This window comes from Callithrix jacchus, chromosome 13 (genome assembly GCF_049354715.1).
Source record: "Callithrix jacchus isolate 240 chromosome 13, calJac240_pri, whole genome shotgun sequence".
In the NCBI taxonomy this organism is placed as follows: Eukaryota; Metazoa; Chordata; class Mammalia; order Primates; family Cebidae; genus Callithrix; species Callithrix jacchus.
The window spans coordinates 94,163,135-94,190,812 of NC_133514.1; the positions used below are offsets into that span (position 1 = coordinate 94,163,135).

Sequence of the window (27,678 nt, forward strand, 5' to 3'; positions counted from 1 at the left end):
ACTCCTTAACTGTATGTTGCCAGTCATAATTACCATGTACGATTACTAAAAATGAATTGGCAATTTTCAGCATATCCAGTGTTTTCTGTGGTAACTTTTTGGTTACCATGCATGAAATTCAGTTACCAGATGTTGCTTATACTTTTAAGTCCTAAACACTATGCAGACAATCATACTTTGCTTTTAGAGTTGTTATGACTGTTGGACTCAAAACATGAAAAAGACCAAAACCATTTGCAGGTTTTACCAGGAGAATGCTATGCAGACTCAAAATTTTTGTGGGCAACAAAGCTGAAAACTTCAGTGTTTTAACTCAGGCATTGCATAACTGACATCAGACTACATCATTATGGCATTATGTTTTCAGCAGAAAATATAAAAGTGTTTAAAAGAGGAGCAATTTAATTTTCTATATAGCTGTTTTTTTTTTTGAGACGGAGTCTCTATTGCTTAGGCTGGAATGGAGTGTCGTGATATTGACTCACTGCAACCTCTGCCTCCCAGGTTCAAGTGGTTCTCCTGCCTCAGCCTCCCAAATAGCTGGGATTACAAGCGCCTGCCACCATGCCCAAATAAGTTTTGTAATTTAGTAGAAATGGGGTTTCACCATGTTGACGAGGCTGGTCTGAGACTCCTGACCTTAGGTGATCCACCTGCCTCAGCCTCCCAAAGTGCTGGGATTACAGGCATGAGCCACTGCGCCCAGCCCTACTGCAGGTTTTCTGATTATCTTTTTATTCATTGTTTTTCTCTCAACCATAAGCTGCCTGCATTATATTCATTTTTATATCCTAATGGTCTAATACACAGTGTCTTGACATTGTTGGGGTTTAATAAAAGCTTGTTAAACTGAACTGTATCAAGAAAGTGGATTGCTTTAGTGAAGGTGGATTGCTTTTATCCCTTCCAAATTTCTATTTTTATAACAAGTTCCACGGAGTTTAACAGTTTAGCATTTGACACATAAGGGTTTTTAAAAATTTATTAATTGTGGTAAAAGACATATCATATAACATAAAATTTGCCATGCCACTTCAGTAGCATTAAGTACATTCACATTGTTGTGCAACCAATCTTCGCAACTCTTTTCATCTTGCAGAACTGAAACTCTGTAACCACTAATAACTCCCAACTGGGCACACCTAATCCCAACACTTTAGGAGGCTGCAATGGGTGGCAGATCATCTGAGGTCAGGAGTTTGAGACCAACCTGGCCAACATGATGAAACCCTGTCTGTACTAAATATACAAAAATTAACCAGATGTGGTGGCATGCACCTATAGTCCCAGTTACTCAGAAGGCTGAGGCAGGAGAATCACTTGAACCTGGGAGGCAGAGGTTGCAGTGAGCAAAGATCATACCACTGCATTCCAGCTTCAGCGACAGAGTGAGACTCCATCTCAAAAAATAAATAAAAGATAAACAATAACTCCCCATTTTCCCCACCCTCCCCACCACTAACAATCACCATTCTACTTATTGTCTCTGAATTTAACTACCTAAGTGGAATGACATGGTATTTTTCCCTTTGTGACTGGCTTACTTTATTTAGCATAATGTCAGTGTTCATCCATGTGGTAGCAAGTTTTATCTTCCTAATTAGAATGATGAAGACAATCTTATACTCTTTTTAAAAACTGGCTGGGCGTGGTGGCTCATGCCTATAATTCTAGCACTTTGGGAGGGCGAGGCTGTCAGATCACCTGAGGTCAGGAATTTCAGAGTAGCCTAGCCAGCATGGCGAAAGCCCATCTCTACTAAAAATACAAAAATTAGCCAGATGTGGTAGCACACACCTTTAATCCCAGCTGCCCGGAAGCTGAGGCACGAGAATCACTTGAACCCAGGAGCAGGGAGGTTGTAGTGAGCTAAGATTGTGCCACTACACTCCAGCCTAGGCAACAGAGTGAGACTCTCAAAAAACAAAAAGTTAAAATAATAAAATTTCCCATTATTTATTGTATGTGTAGTAAACAATAAATATTTAAGTGAGAACTTTCAGCATCTTACTGTTTTTTCTTTTCAGATTTGAGATTGTGTTCTCATAGATTTTACGTTGCTGAGATAGGGCTGTCTTTATAATGAGCTATTACTTGTGTTTTTGTTATTATAGCCCTATTGTAGAAATGCTCTTGGTAAGCATTGCTTTTATACCTGTAATGAAGTTGCTGTTTTTCTCCCTTATTACAGGAGTTGCAGGTGCTGGCCGTCTTTTCACTCCTGATGTAATCAGAGCCATGGCCTCTATCAATGAAAGGCCTGTAATATTTGCATTAAGTAATCCTACAGCACAGGCAGAGTGCACGGCTGAAGAAGCATATACACTTACAGAGGTATTAATAATAGTCACATGTATTAATATGTGTATTATTTTCCTTTGACTAGCTTATTAGTTATACATTCTTACACAGTTTTTCTAGTGGTTTCCCTAGAGATTACAGCATGCATCTGTGGGTCATCAAAGTCTGATATAAATTATTGTTTATATCAGTTATGAGAAACAATTACTTTATAACTCCATTGTAATGCCCTCACAATATTTTCACTATCGTGAATTTTAATTTTCTGTGTATTTTAAACCCAAAATACATTATTATATTTCACAAAAAAATTTCAGATTTACCTACATTTTAATTCATTTATCACTATTCCTTTCTGCATATCTGTGTTGCTATGTAGGATCATTTTCCTTCTACCAGAAGAATTTCTTTTTTTAAGTGTAGGTCTAATGGATTCTCTTGATAATTTATTTTGCCTTCATGTTGAAGGATATTTTCACTCTACATAGAAGTAAAAGTTGGTAAATACTGAAGCATTTTAAAGGTATCATTTTATTGTTTTCTGACTTTTGTTTTCTTTTTGATGATATATCATTGTCTTAGGTTTTTAGCAGTTTGACTATGACAGACCTATACATGTTTTTCTTTGTATTTATTTCACATGGCTATTATACTGCTCCTGAATCTGTGGCTTGATGTCTGTTTTTGGTTTTTGACTTTTCTATTTTGAAAAAATATAAGCCAGTATCTACTTTGGCCACATTCTATCTCTCCTCTCTTATGGGACTCTATATGTTCAGACTTTTTCACCATATATCATCATATATCTTTTACACTATTTTCTGTATATACTATCCTTCTTGCTCTCTGTTTCAATCTGATGATTTTCTTTGGCCCAGTCTTCCAGTTTGCAGATTCTCTGTTCAGCTGTGCTAATGTGTTGTTAGTTCTTAATTTTAGTTATTGAATATTTTTCATTTGTAGAATTTCTGTTTGCTTTGTATAATAATTTATTAATTTAGTAAGAGACTTAAAATCATGTACAATAGAAACAATCAATTTCTAAATACTGCTTTCTTGTACTCACATTTCATGAAACATTTCTTTTTACTGTTTTCAAATGTGTCTTCACCAATGGTGTTTGTCTTTTCTAGGGCTGTCTTTTTGAGTTATCCGACAGCTGTGGAGAACATATATTTATTTGTATCCAAGCTGTTTAAGATTCAGTGCTTTTAGATCTTTGATACTACCATAGGATTATAGCCCAATTATAAATATCTGCCTATATATCACTCGACATTTGTTTTTTTTCCCTACCGTCTCATAAGTGATCAAAGTGGCTCTAGCAAGTTATTTTTAAAGGCTTATTATGATGTCTTGCAGCTGTAATTGCTAGATTACATCCTTGAGAATAAGTAATAAATCTGATACATTTTTTATCTTCACTCCTTCAAAAAAAGTTTTTGTAATAGAAAAATAAATATTATAGTATATCTCTCAAAAGCTAAGTATTTTAAAAATATAACCACACTACCATTATATATTATAATTTTAACAATAATTATATGTTATCATTTTATTTTATTTTGAGATAGGGTCTCCCTTGGTCACCTAGGCTGGAGTGTAGTGGCACAATCATAGCTCACTGCAGACTCCAACTCCTGACTCAAGTAATCCTCTTGCCTCAGCCTCCTGGGTAGCTGGGACTACAGGCAGACACCACCACACCCAGCTAATTTTTTAATTTTTATTTTTGTAGAGACAAGGTCTTGTTTTGTTGGCCAGGCTGGTCTCAAACTGCTGGCCTCAAGTGATCCCCCTGCCTCAGCCTCCCAAATGCTGGGATTACAGACATGAGCCACTGTACCCCACCTAATTTCATGAGTATATGAATTAAAATTTTCTGATGGTAATAAATATCTCACTCTCTGTGAGTTCATTTTTATTATCTATCTTTTGTTCTGTCTTGGCAATCAGGTTTTTTTGTAAGCCTAATTTGTACTTTGTTTTGTTTTTGTTTTTTCTAATTGAGTGATGGATATAAAGAATTACAGCAATAGGCCGGGTGCAGTGGTTCATGCCTGTAATCCCAGCACTTTGGGAGGCTGAGGCAGGTGGATAACGAGGTCAAGAGATCGAGACCATCCTAGCCAACATGGTGAAACCCCATCTCAACTAAAAATACAAAAAAAATTAGCTGGGCATGGTGGCACACGCCTGTAGTCCCAGCTACTTGGGAGGCTGAGGCCAGAGAATCTCTTGAACCTCATAGGTAGAGGTTGCTGTGAGCCGAGATCACGCCACTGCACTCCAGCCTGGGCGACGAGCAAAAACTCTGTCTCAAAAAAAAAAAAATTTATAGCAATAATTTAAGGCTGTGGATAAAGTCATCTTTGGAAAAGGGACTTTACTTTTTTGAGTAGGTCGCCATAATCCCGTCAGGATGTGGTCCACATGAGGCCTGGGGTATTTCCAGTTTGCCCTTTCTCCTGATATATCCACCCCTTTGGGTATAAATCAAAAGTCTTGAAGTATTTATCAGCACCTCTCGTCCTTAATGGTCCCTGAACATCCATTTTCCTCTGTCATCACGAGACTTTTGATAGCTTTGCTGTTCAGGGTCTCAGCCACAGCTTTTAATTTGGAAATCAGCATTCATCTTGAGGGGAAGACCTTCAAATGCTAGGCTCATATATCTTGCTTCCCTCTTCTTTTGAATCTTGAAAACCTTTCTTCCCCAATACCAGACTCTCACTATCTTGTTAGCTCTCTACTTCCTTAAGAAAATTATTTAAAATGTATTTTATCTGGTTTTTGAAATTGTAACCAGAGGAAAATTTGGCATAAAACACCCCAGAAAATCACTGCCAAAGCAGAACTTTCAGAACTTCCTGAACTTAATTTTCATACTCTTGATATATTTAGCATTCCTTTTTTCCCCCCATTGTTAAACACTATGTAGACCAGGCGCAGTGGTTCACGCTTGAAATCCCAGCACTTTGGGAGGCACAGGCAGGCAGATCACTTGAGGCCAGGAGTTCAAGATCAGCCTGGCCAACATGGTGAAATCCTGTCTCTACTAAAAATACAAAAAAATTAGCCAGGCATGGTGGCATATTCCTGTAGTCCCAGCTACTCAGCAGGCTGAGGCAGGAGAATAGCTTGAACCTGGGAAGCAGAGGCTATGTGAGACGAGATCATGCCACTGCATTCCAGCCTAGGTGACAGAGTGAGACAGTCTCAAAAAAAAAAAACAAAACGTTGACACATACTTTCTCTCAAAATTCCTTTTGCTTTTATATGGCCACTCTGTTAGTCAAAATAAATTCTCATGACTGTTGCTTTCCAGTTGATAAAATAATTATTGAAATCTCTTCTTCTAAATCCATCACAATATCAGCATATAGATATTTAAAAATTAGTCTCTTTAGTATAATGTCTTATATTTTTATTTTATTACTTTTATCTTGTCTGTCCTTTTCATCAGGCTTTACTACTTAAAAGTAATGGTTATTGCTCTCCAAATTAAATCTTAGTCTTCTACAGTGACTATTAAATGTATTTGGTAAATATATTTGACACATCATGGATTGTTGGCATTTCCGAAGTATAAAAAATTGTAATATTCTGGCCAGGCACGGTGGCTCACACCTATAATTCCAGCACTTTGGGAGGCCGAGGTGGGTGGATCACGAGGTCAAGAGATCGAGACCATCCTGGTCAACAAGGTGAAACCCCTTCTCTACTAAAAAAAAATACAAAAATTAGCTGGGCATGGTGGTGCGTGCCTGTAGTCCCAGCTACTCGGGAAGCTGAGGCAGGAGAATTGCTTGAACCCAGGAGGCGGAGGTTGCGGTGAGCCGAGATCATGCCATTGCACTCCAGTCTGGGTAACAACAGCAAAACTCTGTCTCAAAAAAAAAAAAAAAATTTAAATATTTTAAGCAGTAGTAGTATGTCACCAGAAAACTGCTCATTTAAGAATTTTATTTTTTGAGTAAATATTAATTGTAATAAATATACATTATTGGAATAAATAAAATTTCCCCAAGGAGACTAGTTTGATATACTGTATTTCATCATTCTTAAGATCAAGGATCGTGTGAGCCCATGAGTTTGAGACCAGCCTGGGCAACATAGTGAAACCCTGTCTGTATAAAAAAATTAAAAATTAGCTGGACATGGTGGTGCACACCTGTGGTCTCAGCTACTTGGGAGGCTGAGGTAGGAGGATTGCTTGAGCCCAGGAGGTTGAGGCTACAGTGAGCTGTGATCATGCTACTGCACTCCAGCCTGGGCAACAGAGTGAGACTCTGTTTTTTTTTTTTTTTTTTTTTTTAAAAAAAAGAGCATTGTGTCATAGTTTACTTTTACATAAATTCTTAGTGTTACATAAAATAATGGCATAGAATTTTGAGTAGTCATCACCTGGTAAATTTTTACTCCCCTTTTGTTTTACCATGGAGATACTACTCCAACACCCTTTGCTGCTCAGTGAAAAAAATACTTTTAAAAAATCTTCAGAGTTGAATTGCCAACTGCTTACATGGACCAACTTGGACTTCAGAATAAGAATGTACTGTTACCATTAAAACTTGGCCATGTTTAAGCCATGGATTAATTATTGAGTAAAATGGGCAGGGGAAGCAGGGATGATGTCCTGGAGAATGTGAACTGCTGTAGAATTTTTTCAGTATTGAAGAGATTCCCAAGATCTTTATAAATTTCCAAACTTACTGATATCATGAGAACATTTTTCCTTGAAGTGCTATATTGTATTATCTACCGTATAAGACTATTAAAATTAATGGTGCCAGAAAAATAATGTACTTGTGATAACGTATATGACATTAACCATGAAATAACCTTAATCATCAAATAAACAAAATTTTTAGTCATAAGTAATGTTTAGAACAGATAGAGAATTGTAATAGCTATCCACAGAATAGGTAGAAAATGATATAATATGGAATTGCAGGTCTAAGATAATCAGCTGTTCCCTGTTACCACAGTTAACTTGCTTCTACTCTTAAACCTTTGTATTATTTTGAAGTGGAAAGTATATCTTATAAAAGTAATGCTTACTCTACATTGTTGACCTTCAGATTTCCTGGAGTCAAATTCTTTAATGTTAAATCCACTAAAGCCAAGGGTCTACAATACTATAAAGAATAATCACCCTTGGTATGATACACACTTTCGATTGAGGAAAAGAAGACAAAGCAGTGTCTGAACATTTACAATAACTGTCGAATGTTCGGGTATCATGGCAGTTTGTTTATCCTACTGTGTGGAGATAGTTCCGTTTTCTGTAAATTATCTTTTAACCTAACCTAAGTGGCTGTTTAAACATGACTTATTTTAGTTGTTCCTTGAATATTCCAAGATAAGTTATCCTGAGTGCTGTTGCTTTCTTCTTTTTTATCATCTGAGGGAGAGTGGCAGATAGGGGGAAATATATGGGGGAAAGTGATAGATAAAGGATTTTGTTTTATAAATAACTTTCTGATTTTCAGTTACATGAGCAATTAATTCTCTTAGAAATTCTGAATATGCCAGTAACACTTTTATATGCCATTATAGAGCATTGTATCAAAATTGGATAGATATGACAAATTTGGAGAAGTATTCTTCTTCAACAAGGCATCAGGCCATTTTTTTTCCTGGAGTGATACTGTGGTCATACCACATGTCTGTGTTACAAACTGCCTACTGCTCGGTATTATAGCATCACTGAAAAATCATGGCTGTTGGGTTACAAAAAATCTTAGATTAAGATTTAACTGCTACAGTCTTGACGTTTGACTTTTCACAAAGTATTTGAAAATATTAAAGCATTAATTTTCTGATTCTTTTTTTTTTAATTAGTGAAATGGAGATGATGATCAAGTTTTCATGAGGGCAAAATTAACTGAGTTAACACATATAAAGTACTTGGTAATTAGTTTCAGTAGATGTACAGTAAATGGTAGCCATTTGTTTTGGTAACTCCCCTTCATTCACAGGTGTTTATATTGGTCTTTATAATTTGGGATGATATTTATTGGCCATCTACATTTTAAATTTCTTTCTTTTTATTTTTTTTGAGACAGAGTCTCACTCTGTTACCCAGGCTGGAGAGCAGTGGCGTGATACTGGCTCACTGCAACCTCTGCCTCCTGGGTTCAAGTGATTCTCCTGCCTCAGGCTCCTGAGTATGTGAGATTACATGCATGGGCCAACACACCCAGCTAACTTTTTGTATTTTTAGTAGAGATGAGATTTCACCATGTTGGTCAGGGTGGTCTCAAAACTCCTGGTCTCCACTGATCTGCCCACCTTCGCCTCCCAAGTTGCTAGGACTGCTGATGCGAGCCACTGTGCCTGGCCCTAAATTTCTCAAAAATAAGTGTCTATTTTTTAAGTTTTTAGTAATAAATGATTTTTAACTTTATTTTTTATTGAATGTATACTACACATAAAACAAACCTCATCTTAACAAAAGGATTGTAATGAAAAGATTGTTATATAGTATTATGCCTTGTTTCAAAGTAATATGTTGGTCTGCTTTACTCCAGGACTTGATTTTGTATGAATTCATCTCAGTTTTCTTATCCACAGAAAGTAACAAAATTGAAGTTATTTCATTTTATTAACAGGGCAGGTGTTTGTTTGCCAGTGGCAGTCCATTTGGGCCAGTGAAACTCACAGATGGGCGAGTCTTTACACCAGGTCAAGGAAACAATGTATATATTTTTCCAGGTAAATCACCATTATTTATGTTATAGAGCAATAGTTAATTATGCAAAAATACTTAATGGAATTCTTTAGAATGAAAGATTGAAATGAGCAACAGTATTTACAGAAGTTTGTTATAAATGTACAAGAAAACTCAAGGAATTCATCAAATTCAACATGCTTCATTTTCTCTGAAAATTTATTCATATTGCTAATTAAATTTGTTTTTATTATAGAAATAATATATTGCATGGTTTGTAAAAATGCAAAGGAACAGAATGGCACAAAATGATGTAACCCTCTCTGTCTCCCCTTGGTGTACCTCCTTCTTATACTTCTCAAAACCACTGTCAGTAATGTGCTGGGAGTTTTTCTGGTGGTTTTCATCATGACTGATAGATTTATCTCCTTTTATTGATTCTTGCAACTCAACTGTATGTATGAATGTCACACTATGAAATATAAGTAATAGTGCACACATACCTTCTAATACCTTGCTTCCTCTCTCTACTGCTTAATTTGTCTTACTACTTTTAATTAGTTTTCCTAAGTAGTTACCTTTAACCTTTATATAACATACTTAAAGAGCTTTTCTTAGCGAGTTAAAAGTTTTCAGTAGCTTGCCACAATGAAATATGAAAAACATCTGATGTTTTGCTTCTTCTCTCTTCTTATTCCATCTCTCAGTTTGGGTTGTTAATATTTCTCCTTTGTACAGGGTTTTTGGACATTTGCATTATGTTCTGTTGTCGATTATGCTTTGTCTACAGGCTAATTCTGAATATTCAAAACCACGATTATATAAATACTGTTCACCATCTAAACAGGAGTGTGATTTAATAAATAGAATATGCAGTTCTATATCACTAAATTTTTGACACTCAAAATCAAGTATCAAGTGTAATGAATCCTCCTGTAATTTCTCGCCAGCTTTTTTCATTTCTTCTTACTTGGCAGCAAACTATTTCTTGTATCCCATGTTGTTCTCTTTACTACCCATGTGTGCTGCTGTTCCATTCTTAGCTCTGTCTCATGCTTCTAGAATATATCTTTGACTAAGTTTTTTTCTAAAGTATGGATAAAACTTGATTTTACCCATCTGAAAATATGTATATGTTAGCTATGTCTTTAGACATATAAAATATGTTTTTATTTTGTCCTCTCACTTAATAGTTTGGCTAGGCAGAGATCTGTGGAGTCAGTCATTTTCCTCAGACCTTTGAAGACATTCTTTCATTTCCTTTTAGTGGCCAGTGAGATTCTCATTCCTTTACACATACTAGTTTTTTCCTCTCTCAGAATCTTTAAAATTTTCTCTTTAGATTTCTAAAAGGTCACTGGAATGTTTTAGATATTTCAAGTCTTTTTTTTTTTTAATTTTTATTACTGGAAATTTCCAACATGTAGAGTAGAGACAATAATTGAAGTCTTATGTTCCAGTCTCCCACCTTTCAGCAGTTATCAACATGTAGCCAGTCTTATTTAGTCGGTACTGCTTCCCACCCACCCCACCTTCAGTGAGTTTTTTTAAAGCAAATCAGAGATATCATGTAATTTCATTCATAACTGCTTCAGTATATTTCTCTAAAAAATTAGGTGTTCCTTTTTTTTTTAGACGGAGTCTTGCCCTGTCGTCCAGGTTGGAATGCAGTGGCACGATTTCAGTTCACTGGAACCTCCACCTCCCAGGTTCAAGCAGTTCCCCTGCCTCAGCCTCCTGAGTAGCTGGGCTACAGATGTACACCACCATGCCAGACTAATTTTTGTATTTTTAGTAGAAATGGGGTTTCACCATGTTGACCAGGCTGGTCTTGAACTCCTGATCTCATGTGATCTGCCCGCCTCGGCTACCAACGTGCTGGAATTACCGGCGTAAGCCATCGCACCTGGCCAAGTATTTTTACTTTTTAAATACAACCACAATACTGGTATCACACTGAAGGAAGTTAATAATAATTGCTTAATATCATTTATCATTAACTCAGTTCAACAACTTATATTTTATTCTAATACCTTTCTTTAATTCTAGAATTGCTCTTTCTAAATAGCTACTTTTAAAAATAAAAACGGTTGCAGTATTCTTTCAGGTTTTGTGTTTTGTTTTGTTTTTTGAGATGTAGTCTTGTTTTTGTCACCCAGGCTGGCGTACAATGGCACAACCTTAGCTCACTGCAACCTCCACCTCCCGTGTTCAAGAATTCTCCTGCCTCAGCCTCCTGAGTAGCTGGGGTTACAGGCACTTGCCACCATGCCCAGCTAATTTTTGTGTTTTTAATAGAGATGGGGTTTCACCGTGTTGGTCAGGCTGGTCTTAAACTCCTGACCTTGTGATCCGCCCACCTCAGCCTCAATGTGCCAGGATTACAGTCATGAGCCACCATGCTTGGCCTCTTTCAGCTTTTTTTGGAGAATTATTATGATTCCTTTCAATATTTCTTCCTTTGTGCTGTATTTTCCATAAATTCCTGGTGATCCTCAGAGGTCTCTTTTAAGCAAAGAGTGTGTTGAATAATTTGATATGATTTTTTTTTTGCACTTGTGTCTTTTTTCTTCTGATAGTCCTTTCCCTGACTAGCTGACAGCAGGCTCTAATTAAGATATGACAAGTAGACTTACAGTTTACATAGGCTGGCATCAGGCACACATGTATAACTGTTGTCAAAGTCAAGAGGGTATTTAGTCTGTGAATATCCTGGTACTTTTCTATTATTAATTTTTTTCTTTTTTTTTCCCCTCTCATGTTTTTCTGTATGTCTCTTGAGACCGAACTTCTATAATAAAACTGTCCCATCATCTATAATCTTTTTCTATAACTTGATAATGTTCAAAAATCAATGTTTTCTATTCAGTCATATTTCTGTGGCCTAAAAGGCATGAGAGCAGGGAAGGAAATACTTTTCTGCTGATTTTAACAAAGGTATTTTTTTTAACCGTTTTTTAGTTTCAGGGGTACATATAAAGGTTTGTTATATAGATAAATTGTGTGTTGCAGGGGGTTTCATGTATATTTTGTCACCTGAGTAATAAGCATGGCAACCAATAGTTTTTTTATACTTATCCTCCTCTCACCCTCCACCCTTAAATAGCCCCCAGTGTCTGTTGTTCCCTTCTTCGTGTCCATGAGTTCTTATCACCTAGCTCGACTTACAAGTAAGAACATGTGGTGTTTGGTTTTCTGTTCCTGTGGTAGTTCACTTAGGATAATAGCCTCCAGCTCCATCCATGTTACCGCAAAGGATGTGATCTCATTCATTTTTATGGCCGCATAGTATTGAATTTTATTCATACACATGGTGTATGTGTACCACATTTTCTTTATCCAGTCTACCATTGATGGGCATTTAGGTTAATTCCATGTCTTTGCTGTTGTGAATAGTGCTGCAGTGAACATACACATGCATGTGTCTTTATGGTAGAACAATTTATATTCCTTTGAGTATATACCCAATAATAGGATTGCTGGGTTGAATAGTTGTTCTAAGTTCAGCAAAATCATTTTTTATGTCATATTTAAGGAATTTAGCAGTTGATTATTTTTATGTAACATTTTGAAGTCCTAACTTTAGTAACAGTTATGAATACACAAATACAAAATTAAAAATAACCTGGCCAGGCATGGCGGCTCATGCCTGTAATTCCAGCATTTTGGGAGGCCAAGGCAGGAGGATTGCCTCAGGCTAGGAGTTTGAGACCAGCCTGGGCAACATAGTAAGACTTCTTTGTCTCTTCCACAAATGAAAGACATTAGCCAGATGTGGTAATGCATGCCTGTAGTCCCAGCTAGCCAGGAGGCTGAGGTGGAAGGATTGCTTGAGCCCAGGAGGTCCAGGCTGCAGTGAGCCATCATCATACCACTGCACTCTAGCCTGGGCAACAAAGTGAGACTGTCTCAAAAAAAATAAAGCGACCTGGCATTTGAGGTAGAAATGAGCCTAAAAACAGGAGGATTGGCTGAAAGTCTGTTTATAAAGCAACTCTAAAAAAAGCTCTGATAATGTTTGAATGACCTAGGTGAGCAACTCTTAACAGGGTGAAATTTTTTTGAAAACCTTAAAAGGGTCAAAAGGATAAGATACTGACTCTAATAAAATATTGGGGAATTCTGGACCAAGGTTATGGAGGGAACTAATGCACAGAGAGGTGAGCCAGCTTTTGAAGCCAGTTTTACAGTGAAGGCACAGACCAGAAAGAAAGTGGTTAAGAGGTACAGCTGTGCTTGTCATGGAAGGTGGACAAGATCAGCAGCATGTCCAAGTCTGGCAACACCTCCCACTCTGGACTGAAACCCTAAAGTGCTGTATCTTGGGATGGGATTACAGTTTGCAGCAGCAAAGGGTGATTTAGAAAACCTCAAGCCTCTCTCATGACTGCCAGTGCCCACAAGTGCCCAACAGAAGCAAACAAAAATTTCTCCCAAATAAGATAACACTATCCTAGTTCTCAAATTAAATTTTTATAAATAAATCTTCAAGTACAACCTAAGTTAAAAAAAAAAAAAAAGATAACAAGGCACATAATAGCCAAAACCAGCAAAACCGTGAAAAATAGACATACTAAAACCCTAGATATAACACAAACGCCATGAAACAAATATGCTATTATGTTTATAGAGATAAAAGCCAATCTTGAAAATTTAGACAAGTACCACTAAATTCTAGAATTGAAAAATGTAGTAATCTATAAGAACTGAGTGAGCCGGGTGTGACGGTTCATGCCTATGCCTGTAATTCTAGCACTTTGGGAGATCAAGGCAGAAGAATCACTTGAGCCCAGGAGTTTGAGACCAGCCCTGGAAACATAGTGAGATCCCCATCTTTACAAAATTAAAAATATATATATTTGGCATGGTGGCATATGCCTGTAGTCCTACCTACCCAGGAGGCTGAGATAGGAGCATCACTTGAGCTTGGGAGGTCAAGGCTGGAGTGAGTCGTGATTGAGCCACTGTACTCCAGCCTGGGTGACAGAGCAAGACCCTGTCTCAAAAAAAAAAAAAAAAACTGAGTGAATGAGGCTTATGGCAGATTAGACCATAGAGAATTAATCAACTGGAAAATATCTCAGAAGAAACAATCCAGAATGCAGTACAGAGAGACCAAAAAAAAAAAAAAAAAAGAGGAAAACCCAGAAAAGTAGGTAACAGACATTTCATTAATACATCTTTAATTGAAAAGTCCTAGAAGAAATGGGAATGAAGCAGAAGCAACACTTGCAGGCCTCATGGCGGAGGTTTTTTTAGAACTGATGATTGACAATCAATATTCAAAAAGCTCATAGAAACCCATATGAGATGCATAAAAAGAAATCTACATCTAGAATCATTGTTGTGAGGCTTTATAGTCGCCGCAAAGAGAAGAATATGAAAGCAGCCAGAACACAAAGATTTCCTTCAAAGAATTGACCTTTAGACCGACAGCAGATTCCTCAGTGACAGTAAGATACTGAGGCAGTGGAATGACCTATTAAAATTGCTTATGGGAAATACTTGCCAACCTAGAATTCATGACACAGTGAAAATATTCTTCAAAAATTAGGCAAAATGAAGACATTTTCAGAAAAACAAAAAACCGAGGATTCACCACCTGGCATATTGTTTTTATATTAAAGGAAAGGAAATTTTGTTACTTAGGGAAAAAGAAAATTATCCTACATAGAAACTCTGAGATATAGGAAGGAATGAAGAGCAAAGAAGTTATAAGGGGGTAGGTACAACAAAATTGATGTTGTTTATATAGAGTGAAACAAAAATGATAGGCATTTTGAAAAATGCAGAGAGAATTAAAATGTATAACAATAATAGCTTAGTTAAATAGAGTTAAACTGTTATGAGGGACTTACATTGGTTGGTAGGAAGGTAAATTAAAAATTAATGTGGAGCTGGAGATGTTGGCTCACACCCGTAATCCCAGCACTGGGTGGGAGGATCACTTGAGGCCAAGAGCTTGAGAGACTAGCCCTGGCAACATAGGGAGACTATGTCTCTACCAAAAAAAAAAATTTGTTTTACTTAGCCAGTTGTGGTGACATATACCTGTAGTCTTAGCTGCTCAGGACACTGAGGCTGGAGGATTGCTTGAGCCCAGGAGTTTGAGGTTACAGCAAGCTTTCGTTGTGCCACTGCACTCTAGCCTGGGTGATAGAGCAAGATCCTGTCTCAAAAAAAAAAAATTTTTTTAATATGGAATTTTGATAGTTAAAGATGCATGATATAAATTTTAGGATAACCATTAGAATACTACAAAGATTTCCTGTTTATGGTAAGGTAATGTTGGGATGAAATGAGACAACAAAAATTTGAAAAGCAAGAAAGAAGAGGAAAAGGAACATAGAATAAGCAAGGCAAGATGAGATGAGAGTGATGGGACTAAGTGGGGTGAAATCTGCCCCAGTTACTTTTAAAAAAAATAAACTAAAAACTACATTAAATGTAAATGGACCAAATTCTCTACTTAAAAATGCTATTAACTCTGTGACCTTCTCAGCCCTGGGTAATCTGATGACTAACCTTTCTGAAAACTGGCTGGGATAGTCTTTGAATAGAGTAAACATTGTTTCTAGGCTGGGAGACACCAGACATAGTTGAGGACAGAGATGCTAGAAAATAGGAAGTTTAAAAGCCTGTATGCTCAGAGGCGGTAAACCCCACCCTCATAGCTTCCAATCATATTCTTTAGTTCTTAACCTTTAAATGAGAAATGCTCAAAGATTACTAGTCATCTGAGGAAAGTCTCTTTATGAAAGAGTTTTGTAAAAGAGACCAAAGCAGACAAACAGAAAAAGACATCTTGGAGGAAAAAACAAGGCTAATGGGAAGAAAAAGAAAGTTTTAAAAATTATCAATATTCTTGGGGACAAAATATTATATCCTATAAACAAGACAGAATTTTATTTTTTAAAAAATTAGAAAGCAAAACAAGCTCCTAAAAATGAAGTTTGTAGCAGAAAGATAAAAGAAAAAGATGATTGAGTTACCTCAAAATAGAGCAAAGGACAGAAGAAGGAAAATAAAGCAGAAAATTAGCCAATCCAAGAGGTATGATATCAGAAAATACAGATTTCAGGGAGCAAGAACAGAAAAATGGAGGGAAATGAATCCTCAAGACTTCACGAACATTTCCCAAAACTGAAAGACTCAAGTTTTCAGATAGGAAGCACCTACTGACTGAATGCTAAACATGATGAGTTAAAATAATGCACATCAAGGCACAGTGTTATGAAATTGCAGACCATTAGGTATAAAAATAAGGATCTGGCTGGGCATGATGGCTCGTGCCTGTAATCCCAGCACTTTGGGAGACTGAGGCAGGAGGATTGTGTGAGTCTAGAAGTTTAAAACCAGCCTAAGAAACATAGTAAGACCCTGTCTCTACAAAAAATTAAGAAGATTAGCCAGGTGTAATGCTACATGCCTGTAATCCCAGCTACTCAGCAAGCTGAGGTAGGAGGATCGCTTGAGCCCATGGAGGTTGAGACTGCAGTGAGCTATGACGGTGCCACTGTACTCCACTCGGTGACAGAGTGAGACCCTGTTGGAAAAAAAAAAAAAAAATTGAAAAGGGATCTTACATGCACCCAGAGATTAAACAAAAACAATCACCTCAAAAGGATCTGAACTCAAATTGATGCTTCTCACCAGCAGTAGAAGCTAGATGGTATTAGAATAATACCTCACAGTTCTGAAGGAAAAATATTTCCAAGCCAGAATTCTAAACCTAGACCAACGATCAAGTATAAGTAGAAAGAAGTAAACAAACACATTTTCAGAAATGCAAGATTCCAAAAAATATATATCTCCCCTGCACTGTTCTTGAAAGCCATGGGAGAATGTACCCTACCAAAAGAGGGAGTAACAAAAAATCAGGAAAAGTTGGATTTAGGAAATGGAGTCAATTTAGAAGCAAAGAGACCCATGATGATAAAGTGTTTTTCTAAGATGACAGCTCCATAGCTGGAATGGGGGACAGCCAGACCAGAATGGAGCTTTAGCAGAGATTTATTCTAGAGCATGAAATTAGAGAAAATAGGTTGGGTACAGTGGCTCACTCACGCCTGTAATTTCAGCACATTTGGGAGGCCAAGCTGGGCAGATCAGGAGGTCAGGAGATCGAGACCAGCCTGGCCCACATGGTGAAACCCCATCTCTACTAAAGATACAGAAAATTAGCCGGGCGTGGTAGTGTACACCTGTAGTCCCAGCTACTTGGGAGGCTGAAGCAGGAGAATCACTCAAACCTGGCAGAGGTTGCAGTGAGCTGAGATTGCGCCATTGCACTCAAGCCTGGGCGACAGGGCGAGACTCGTCTCAAAAAAGAAAGAAATTAGAGAATATTTAAAGTAGCTAAAATAGAAGAAGGATTTAGACAATTGAGTGAGATTCCAGGGTGAAATAACAACGTTAAGTACTAAAAAAATCAAAGTAAAGTAAAAAAGGACGATTACTAACTTCAGGAAAGACAAAGTTATGCAAATATTATGCATCATGATATAATGTTAATGCATGGCTCAACTGTGAATAGCATTTATGAAGTCATAATAATATAAACATTGAACAGTGATTGAACCAAAATTATGCTCTAACTATACTGGGAAGAAGAGAGAAAGCTGAAAATATAAAAGAGCACTAAATACTTAACTGTCACAGGAAGGAGTCAGTGATCTCCAAAACTCTGAAATCACAAGATCAGCACCATAAGAGAGGGCAAAAAAGAGAAAAAAATCACAAGAAACATAAGTTATTTAAGAGTGAGAGAAACATTAATCAACAAAAAAAATTGAAAGTCATTGCCTCTGTAAAGCAAGAAATAGAGGGTTAGAGGTGGGCTGGGAACTGGGTATTAAAACAAGTGTTGATTAATTATTAATTGTATGTATTTTTAATTTTCATAAATGTAAAAACTGAACTGAGAAAAGCCATTTGATATTTCTAAAATTATTTAGCAAATGAGAATCATTAACTAAAGATTGTTTGATTTTAACTCAGATTTCTGTTTTTTTCTTGGCTGTTTTCTGTGTTTTGGGGAGCTGTTTGGGATGTGGATGGGTTACCATCTATTTGCCTGAACACAGGAATTGACTTCTTTCATAATTTGAAAAGTGATCTTACTAAGTAAACTTTAAAATGTATTCTAGGTGTGGCTTTAGCTGTTATTCTCTGTAACACCCGGCATATTAGTGACAGTGTTTTCCTAGAAGCTGCAAAGGTAAATATTTTAAATGTTGTTTATTTTATAAAGGATGAACAGATCTGAAAATTAAAATTATAAAGATGAACAGATCTGAAAATTAAAAGCAGGGAGAGAATGGGTTAAATCTGCCTTATTAATGAAAAGGAAGTTACTCAAATTGCTTCTATGAATTGCCTATTTATGCATAAAATATGTTTTTAATTATGACTTTTCATATGTTTGTAAACTGAATCCTCTTAATAACACTTTTAGACTGTCCTTTATTGTATATATCTGGATATATTGTGACAGCATAAATAATTCCTTGCATGTTTTTAATGGACAAGTACTGGTATTATTTGGAGTGCTAGCCTATGGGAGCACCAGACTTTGAAGTATTTCTGAATAACTTACATTAATACAATTAATGTCTGTTTTCAAAGTGGCCATTGCAATTAAGCCAAGCTCTACATGTATAATGTAAAGTAGAACATAAGTCTTTAAATCTGGTTATTTATTGTTTAGTGGTGAATGGTTATAATTTCTGCAGTGATTTAAGTGTATTCCTTCAAGAAATAAGGGAAATTATATTACCTGTATTACTCTCCATTTCCCCAGTGCTTTTTCCATTTTATAGGGTCCTTATTCTATTATTAAAAAAAAAAAAAAAAAAAGCAAAATGCTGTTTTTCTCTTCAGGCACTAACAAGCCAGTTGACGGATGAAGAGCTAGCCCAAGGGAGACTTTACCCACCACTTTCTAATATTCAGGAAGTTTCTATTAACATTGCTATTAAAGTAAGTAATAACTTAAACTTCTTCATATTAATTTTAATGACATTTTCTTATACAAGAAATACAACTTTATTAGAGATAAATCTGAAATATTTAGCAGGCTGCAGAGGCTGGGCACAGTGGCTCACACCTATAATCCCAACACTTTCGGAGGTCAAGGCAGGCGGATCACCTGAGGCCGGGAGTTCGAGACCAGCCTAACCAACATGGAGAAACCCCATCTCTATTAAAAATAAAGTTATTAGTAGAGATGGGGTTTCTCCATGTTGGTTAGGCTGGTCTCGAACTCTCCCGACCTCAGGTGGTGACACATGCCTATAATCCCAGCTACTTGGGAGGCTGAGGCAGGATAAATGCTTGAACCTGGGAGGCAGAGGTTGCAGTGAACTGAGATAGCACCACTGTACTTCAGCCTGGGCAACAAAGGCAAAGCTCCGTCTCAAAAAAACAGTAATAACAGTGTAGTGAACAGCCATTCTTACAGATAAATCTATGTGTGCATTTGTGATGGTTTTTCTTTGCGATAAATTCTATGCTTAAGAACCAAGGTTTTTAAGGTGTTTAAGGCTTTTGATGCCTATTGTCAAATAATCTCTTCAGAAAATAAGTACTGATTTACATTGCAGCAATTACAGTGTATCTTTTTCTATACTTTGGCCAATAGTTAGAATTATTTTTTAATCTTGTATATTTAATAGGTGAAAATTGGTTTGTTTCTCATTTTTATTTAAGGCATTTATTAGTGAGATTGAATAATTTTTTAATTTATTCAACAATTGTATTTTCTTTTTTGAGACGGCGTCTCGCTGGGTCACCAGGTTGCAGTGGCACAATCTCTGCTCACTGCAACTTCAACTCCCTGGTTCAAACGATTCTCCTGCTTCAGCCTCCCAAGTAGCTGGGATTACAGGCACAAACCACCACACCAGCTAATTTTTGTGGTTTTAGTAGAGACAGGGTTTCACCATGTTGGCCAGGATGGTCTCGATCTCCTGACCTCGTGATCCGCCTGCTTCTTCGATGAACTACTTTTTCATGACTTTTGCTCTTTCTTGTATTAGATATTTGCCTTTCTACTTTCTGGTGTTGATTTCTGAGGGCTTTTTATATATTAAGTGTAGTGATCCTCCTATTTGTTGTGGTGCACATGTTTTCACATTTGTCATTTGTTTTAACTTTATAGAATTGTTTGGCATGTCTTTTTAAAGTTTTTTATGGAATTATTTGTTTATTTTTTGGATTTTGTCCTCACTTTTTGTGAATATTAATGCCTTCTGTCCAAATCATAAATATTTACATGCATTTTCTAAAATAAAACTTTTTAGTCTCTCTGGGATTTATTTTAATGTATGATATGAGAAAGGGAAACATTTTTTTCCTGAGTAGTTAACCATTCGCCCCAGCATTATTTGTTGATTAATGCGTCTGTTGTTTCCAGTTAATTGGGAGTTGAATCTGTTCCTGGGATTTCTATTCCTGACCATTTTTGTTTAGTATCTGACACTGTTTTAATTTTTTTTTTTTTTTTTTGAGACAGCATCTTGCTCTGTCATCTAGGCTGGAGTGCAGTGACACATTCTCAGCTTACTGCAACCTCCAACTCCCTGGTTCAAGTGATTCTCCTGCCTCAGCCTCCCGTGTTTTAATTTTTATAATCTGTATAATGTGGTAACATTTCGTTCTTTATCTTTTCCAACATTATGCTTTTCAGTATTTTCTGGTCTGTTCTCAGTTTTTTTCTTTTGGATAAATTTTTGTATCTGTTTTTTTTATTTAAAAAACTCTGCAACTTTGGTATGAAATTATTAGATTTATAAATTAGATTGGTGAAATTGGGTCTTTCAGTATTGAGTATTCTCCAGTCAGTATCTCTCTTTACTTATTAAGGTCTTTTCAGAAAAATCTTTCAATATAATTTTGTTTTCTTCATTTGAATATGGCATTTTTACTTTTTTTCAAAATATTTTAAAATTTCTATTATTCTAATATAATAGACATTGTTTTCTTTCCAAGTATTTTCTTACCGATCATTTCTAATATATAGGAAAAGGCAGGAATAATAATTCTAATTTGAAAACATACTCATTTTTATGAATTTACTTGATAACCAGTTTTTTGAACACTCAATAGTTTTTCATTTCATTTGGAATTGTTGAGTTTTTAATTGTCTGCAAGTAATTTTTTCTTATTTAATATGCATAGTCCTTTTTTCTCTAACTATAAATTAGCTGCAACTGCAGAAGAGTTTTAAGCAATTAGATTGGTAAGGGCATTCTTGTATTTTTTTTTTCAATTTATAGACAGTCTGTATTGCCAAGCTGATTTCAAACTCCTAGGCTCAAGTGATCCTTCTCCCGCAACCTCCTGAGTAGCTAGAGCACATGCCACCACACCTGACTAACATCTTTGTATGGTAATATTAAATTTGATGCTAGCTTTTGATTGAAATAAGTATTTTCTACTTTTTAAAAGAAGTAGGCTTCTATTTCTAGCTTACTAAGATTTTTCTTAAACATTAGGATTCACTATGTGATTTATCAACCACAATTTCAACTTCTATATAGATGATCATAAAATTTTATCGTTTTGACCATTAATTTTTTTTTTCTTGGAGACATGGTTTTATGCTGTTACCCAGGTTGGAGTGCAGCAGTGTGACCTCAGCTCCCTGCAACCTCTGCCTCCCAGGCTAAGCAATCCTCCCACCTCAGCCTCCTGAGTAGCTGGGACCATAGGCATGCGCCACCATGTCCAGATAATTTTTTTTGCATTTTTGGTAGGGACAGAGTTTTGCAGTGTTGCCCAGACTGGTCTCGAACTCTTGAGCTCAGGAGATCTGCCCACCTTGGCCTCCCAAAATACTGGGATTATAGGGGTGAGCCACCATGCCCAGCCTTGAGTGCCCAGCCTTAACTGTTAATTTTATTATTGCATTATTTTGGTGCCTATAACCTAAGAAAAGATTGGGAATTGGTATGTTTTCAGAATAATAGTTGAGCCTGGAGTCTAAGGAACAGGTAGGGAAATGGCAAAGAAAATTTGAAAGTTATGTTAAAGCCAGCTGCACCAATTTACAAATGTCAGGCTACAGAGTGTGATTACCTTCTATTATAAAACAATTGAAGATTTTAGAGCCCAGAACTAGGATGATAGAGTTCAATTTTAGAATTTATAGAATGATATTTCAGGTGGGGCAGATTTTGGAAGATATTGGTCAGTTAAGAGAGTACTGGGCCAGGCACAGTGGCTCACTCCTACAATCACAGCACTTTCAAAAGCCAAGGCAGGAGGATAGCTTGAGGCTGTACGTTTGACACCAGTCCTAGACAACAGAGCAAGATCTCACCTCTACCAAAAAAAAAAGAAAAAAAGCCAGGCACAGTGATATGTGCTTATAGTCCCAGCTACTCAGGAGGCTGGGGTGGGAGGATTGCTTAAGCCCAGGAGGCCAAGGCTGCAGTGATACTTTCATACCACTGTGCTCCAGTCTGGGTGACAGAGTAAGACCCTGTCTCTAAGGAACAAAAAGAGAGATAATTGGTATGTCCAAATGAGAGGTAGTACATAAGGTCGTAGAAGGAGACCTCTGCTTGGGATTAGTATAGGTGCACAGGCTCAGGTTCATGTCTCTGCACTTCCCCAGAGGCAGGAGTAGAGAGTGTGTTGCTTCTGCAGTGGCATAGGCTTTTCTTTCTGGAAGCAAAGAAGAAAGGGGTCAGTAGAAGAGGCAGAGCTTGGGTTAGGTTTTCATCGTGTTCTCTCTCTCTTGGCAGGTTACCTATATGTATTTACTGGAGTGAGCACATAGTAGAACTTAAAAGTGTTTGATTTTATCTCTTAAACTTTCCGTAGTTTCCAAATGTTTTGAAATGAATCAAAGTAATGTTATTTTTTTTGAAAAAAGAAAAATACCATTCTTCTAAACTTATTTTCCTGTGTTAAAATAGTATGTTGTCTCTCTAATAGGTTAATACTCAGAGCCTACGCAATAACCTTATTTGTTTTTCAGGTTACAGAATACCTGTATGCTAATAAAATGGCTTTCCGATATCCAGAACCTGAAGACAAGGCCAAATATGTTAAAGAAAGAATATGGCGGAGTGAATATGATTCCCTGCTGCCAGATGTGTATGAGTGGCCAGAATCTGCGTCAAGCCCTCCTGTGATAACAGAATAGAAGCACTCCCCTCATAAATACTTTTTTTGCTCTGGGGAACCCCTTTTTTCAGACAATAAGAGATAATGTCCTCAGTTTTATGATGTTTTCTGTGTTTTGTTCTCCCTGACCACTTTGGTTGATGTATTTTTTCCATGCATCTTCACATCTGTTGGAGTAGACGTGTTGATGGATTGCATTGCCCACCAGCACCCTACAATCAGATAATTGTGATGCTTTAATTCTAACATACAGCCCATGCCACATCCAGGAGATGTAAAAAGTGTGTTTGTGAATGTCTTCATTTATACTTTAATTCAGACTTACCAAAGTATTTGCTGTTTACTATTATGGGTAATAATCTTCTCTCACCTAGTTCTTTTAGAGCTACTAAAATAGAAATTTATGAATAGAAGGACAGAATTTTGAGAAGAAACTAAATTTTAACTAAATTCCAAGGAAAAATTATCAGTATCTAAAAATGTTCTTCTATATCTGCTTCATCTTACCTTCATACTCTGAAATTCCCTTGTAGCAGACAAAGCTAGGGAAATACTAAAATTTTACCCTATTTATTTTCTGGAACTAAATCAAGGCTTAACTATAACATTATGAGAGTAATGGGTACTACTGCTGGCTTTAAATGAATAAAAGTCATTGTTTCAACAGTGTATAAAAATCATAGTGTAACCTTTTTATTTAATAACAATTTAATTGCTTCAATTATGCTATCTTACTGGCCAACTAGAAATTTAGATTTGCTTATTATGAAAAACACATATTTTTATTACTTCTAAATGATTCTAGGAGGGAGTATAGGATACCTAACACATATGGGATACATCACATGACTTTTAAAATCTAAGTCATGCTTCACATCAAAATGAGTCATATTTAACTGGAGAAACTATGCCCTTATTCCAGCACTGATGTTCTTTATTTCTTGAGATAATTTTGGAACGTTACAAATGTTACTATGACACTATTTCATTGAATATCATTGATGGTGACAGCTCTTTCACCATTGAAGGCAGATTTATTTTTTTTAAACCACCAAAATTAATTTAGAGCTAAGTGGGGATGAATAAGGTTGGTGGTATTCATCTAGGAAATGCCCTTTTCAATCCCAGTAAAATAATAATGGCTAATGAGAACAATTTTCTTATGTTGCTTGCATATTGGAGAATTCTAAAGGAAAATGTATCTGCCTACCACGGTTGCTTTGAGGGAAGAATACTTTTAAATGCTCATTCTAGGATAGTAACAACAGATAGTCATCGATAATATGAGTATCCACAGTATTTTATATTGCTTTGTAGGAAAAAGACTTCGGTTTTTTCATCTTCTGCCTATAGAAATTGATTCATAAGAATTTTTTTTTTTTTTGAGACAGAGTCTCACCTTGTCACCCAGGCTGGAGTGCAATGGCACAATCTCAGCTCACTGCAACCCCTGCCTCCCGGGTTCAAGCCATTCTCCTACCTCAGCCTCCCAAGTAGCTGGGATTACAGGCACCCACCACCACACCCAGCTAATTTTTGTATTTTTAGTAGAGACAGTATTTCACCATGTTGGCCAGGCTGGTTGTGAACTCCTGACCTCAGATGATCCACCCACCTTGGGCTCCCAAAGTGCTGGGATTACAGGCGTGAGCCACCACACCTGGCCCAATTCATAATAATTTTGAATATAATTTAATACTTTCAAAACGGTTGCAAGGGCATTGCCATTTGAAGTATGGGAAAATGCAGTTGGCTAATTCATTGAACAGATGAGTAAAGTCAGAAGTCTTTTTTCATAACATATGGTCACAATTTCTTTCTTCTAATTAAAGATGAAAGGTTTATGAGTTTTGGTTTGTTTTAGATACGGGGTTTTGCTATGTTGCCCTTGCTGGAGAACAGTGGCTATTCACAGGCACGGTCATAGAGCCCTGCAGCCTGGAACTCCTGGTTCAAGCTCTCCTCCCTCCTCAGCCGCCTGAGCAGCTTGGACTAAAGGTGTGCACCGTTGCACCTGGCTGAGAGGCTTCTGTTTTTCATGTTCCCTTTGTCAAAACAAAATCACCCCTAAAAATACTCTGTGAAATCGTGATTTTAGTTCAACATAAGAAGTACAATAAGTGTAAACCTGTTTCTTGCTTGGTGCTTATTGAAGGCAGGAACATGTGCTGAATTAAAGTAATTTTACTAAGAAGTTTCCTTATTAAGCACATCTGGTACAGTCTTCATGGAAGTTGTTAAGTATTTTAAGGAAAAAATAGGCTAAATGGCATATAGCCTGCTTAAATGAAACAATTCTATTTTTTAAAAAAAACTCCCTGTTTTCATTATTTGCCAATCAGTATTTTAACAAGTATCAGTTATTGGATGTAAATTAAAGTAAAATTAATATTTAAGCTAAGAATAAAGGAAGGACTATTAGCATTGAGGAAATAGGGGGAGACCAGAATGGCTTCAATTGGAAAAAAAATGTTCCCTTCGGTGAGACTTTACATAGCAAGAAGGTAGTTATTTTGAAGAACAGCAATAGAGAATCTTATTTTGAATTGAGAAGAAATTTTGATGATTTTCCTGTCAGTGAGTCGTAGGAAAAGGTGAGAATACATGTGTTTCTAATCTCCCACCACCACCTGTTGTGTGGAACAAATTAGATTACTAGCAAGGGTAAGGTTTATTGGCAATAATGAGAAGTTTTAGTCCAAGATTTTAGTTAAAATACATTTTTTTTAGTTTTTATTGTACTTTAGGTTCTGGGGTATATGTGCAAATCATGCAGGATTGTTGCATAGGTACCTACATGGCAAGGTGGTTTGCTGCCTTCATCTCCCATCTCCTCTGTTATTTCTCCCCTCATTATCCCTCCCCCCCCCACCCCACAACTGACCACCATGTGTGATGCTCCCCTCCCTGGGTCCACACGTTCTAATTGTTCAACACCTGCCTATGAGTGATAACATGCCGTGTTTGGTGAATTCTTAACCAAGAAGGTGCCTCAGATCACTGCGAAGCTTTAAAATGCAAGTGCCTTTGTTCCTCCTCCCTCCAGGCCCCCAGGGGCAGAGCCCTGGCTGGTGTCTTTTCCGGAGTTCCCCTAACACCACATTGATTCTGCCATGGCAATCACTGCCTTAGAGCAGACAGCACAATCTTTTGGTCAACTAACAGGATTGTGATGCTGATGGAGCCAGCCTGGGGTGGGGCCTGAGACTTTTTTTTTTTTTTTTTTTTTTTTTTTTTATTTATACAGGATCTCTCCCTCTCTCACCGAGGCTGGAGTGCAGTGGCACGATCTCAGCTCACTGCATCCTGTGCCTCCTAGGTTCAAATGATCCTCCCACTTCAGACTCCCGAGTAGCTGGGACTACAGGTGTAAGTCACCACACAGGCTAATTTTTGTATTTTTAGAAGAGTTGGGGTTTCGCCACGTTGCCTGGGCTTGTCTTGAACTCCTGACCTCAAGTGATCCACTTGCCTCGGCCTCCCAAAATGCTGGGATTACAGGTATGAGCCACCACAGGCAGGAGCCACCACACCCGGCCAAGAATGCCGTTTCTGACAAGCTCCCAGGTGATGCCTTTGCTGCTGGTACTGAGAACAACATGCTGAGAAGCATTGCCCCAGGGTACTGCATGTAGTGGGCAGTTCTTGAGTGTTTATGTATCCTATACTTCAATCTACATGAAAAAGATCAACTGAAATTATGTTCCTACACAAAATAGTTTTCATCTTGTTTTCTTATGTTTTTACAGGCTGTTTACAAGAACAAAAAATAATACAGAATTTTTGAACGTATTTTTCTGAAAACATAAAAACTAGAATACTCTTGAATTCTAAATTGTAGATTTGTAGCATACTTTGTAAAGCTAGCAACCAATTTTTTTTGCAAAAGATTAGCTATCAAATAGACATTTATTTCTCCTCTGTTAGTTTTCTTATGACCTCTTTTATCCTTTGTCCTTTTTCTGTAAATTATCAACCTTTGGAGAAATAGGATTTTACATTTTTGCAAATGAGTTGCCAATACATTAAAACCAAAACATCATTATTAAGGAGTATGGAGCATTATTTACTGGCTGTCACAGAACAGAAAACCCAAAAAGGCTGATGGGGGAGTGAAGAAAGCCTTGCCTTGGGAAAAATACTTCACCAAATGCTCCGGTAGCTTTTTTCTCAAGCCCATTCAGTATCCTTCAAGGATAACTTTTTCATACTTTTTTTGGTTTGTTTGCTTCTGCTAGCTTTATGACAGAGGTTACAATACTTTTCTCCTCTCTTCTTCTTTGACATGTTATGTTGTTGTTTTTTAACTTCACATTCTGACAAAGCTCCAGGGCTCTGTTGAATTCACCAAAACGGAGTCAGCTCTGGTGAGCCTATGTAATACTCAAGAACATTAATATAAAGCCATAGGTCTTTACTGGGCTTCCATTTAAAAGGAAGTCCTAAGGAACTAAATAGCACCAACATCGTGTTTCCACCCAAGACAAGACCTCACATGTTCAGGTGCAGCTATTCATATAGCTCTCAACTGATTCGTGATTTGCACTTTGTGCATCTAATTATCA

At 36.9% G+C, this 27,678-nt stretch overlaps 1 protein-coding gene across 2 annotated transcripts in view; it reads left to right on the forward strand.

The window, feature by feature from the left end:
• Positions 1–23,790, forward strand: part of ME2 (malic enzyme 2) — a 63,190-nt gene extending 39,400 nt beyond the window's left edge. For both annotated transcript variants that reach the window (XM_035271094.3, XM_002757241.7), the window contains exons 12-16: positions 2,192–2,334; positions 8,919–9,021; positions 18,127–18,197; positions 18,860–18,958; positions 22,965–23,790. In XM_035271094.3, the coding sequence (XP_035126985.1) occupies positions 2,192–2,334; positions 8,919–9,021; positions 18,127–18,197; positions 18,860–18,958; positions 22,965–23,132 (584 nt within the window). In that variant the 3' untranslated portion in view covers positions 23,133–23,790. The remainder of the gene's footprint in view (positions 1–2,191; positions 2,335–8,918; positions 9,022–18,126; positions 18,198–18,859; positions 18,959–22,964) is intronic.
• Positions 23,791–27,678: the final 3,888 nt, after the last annotated feature.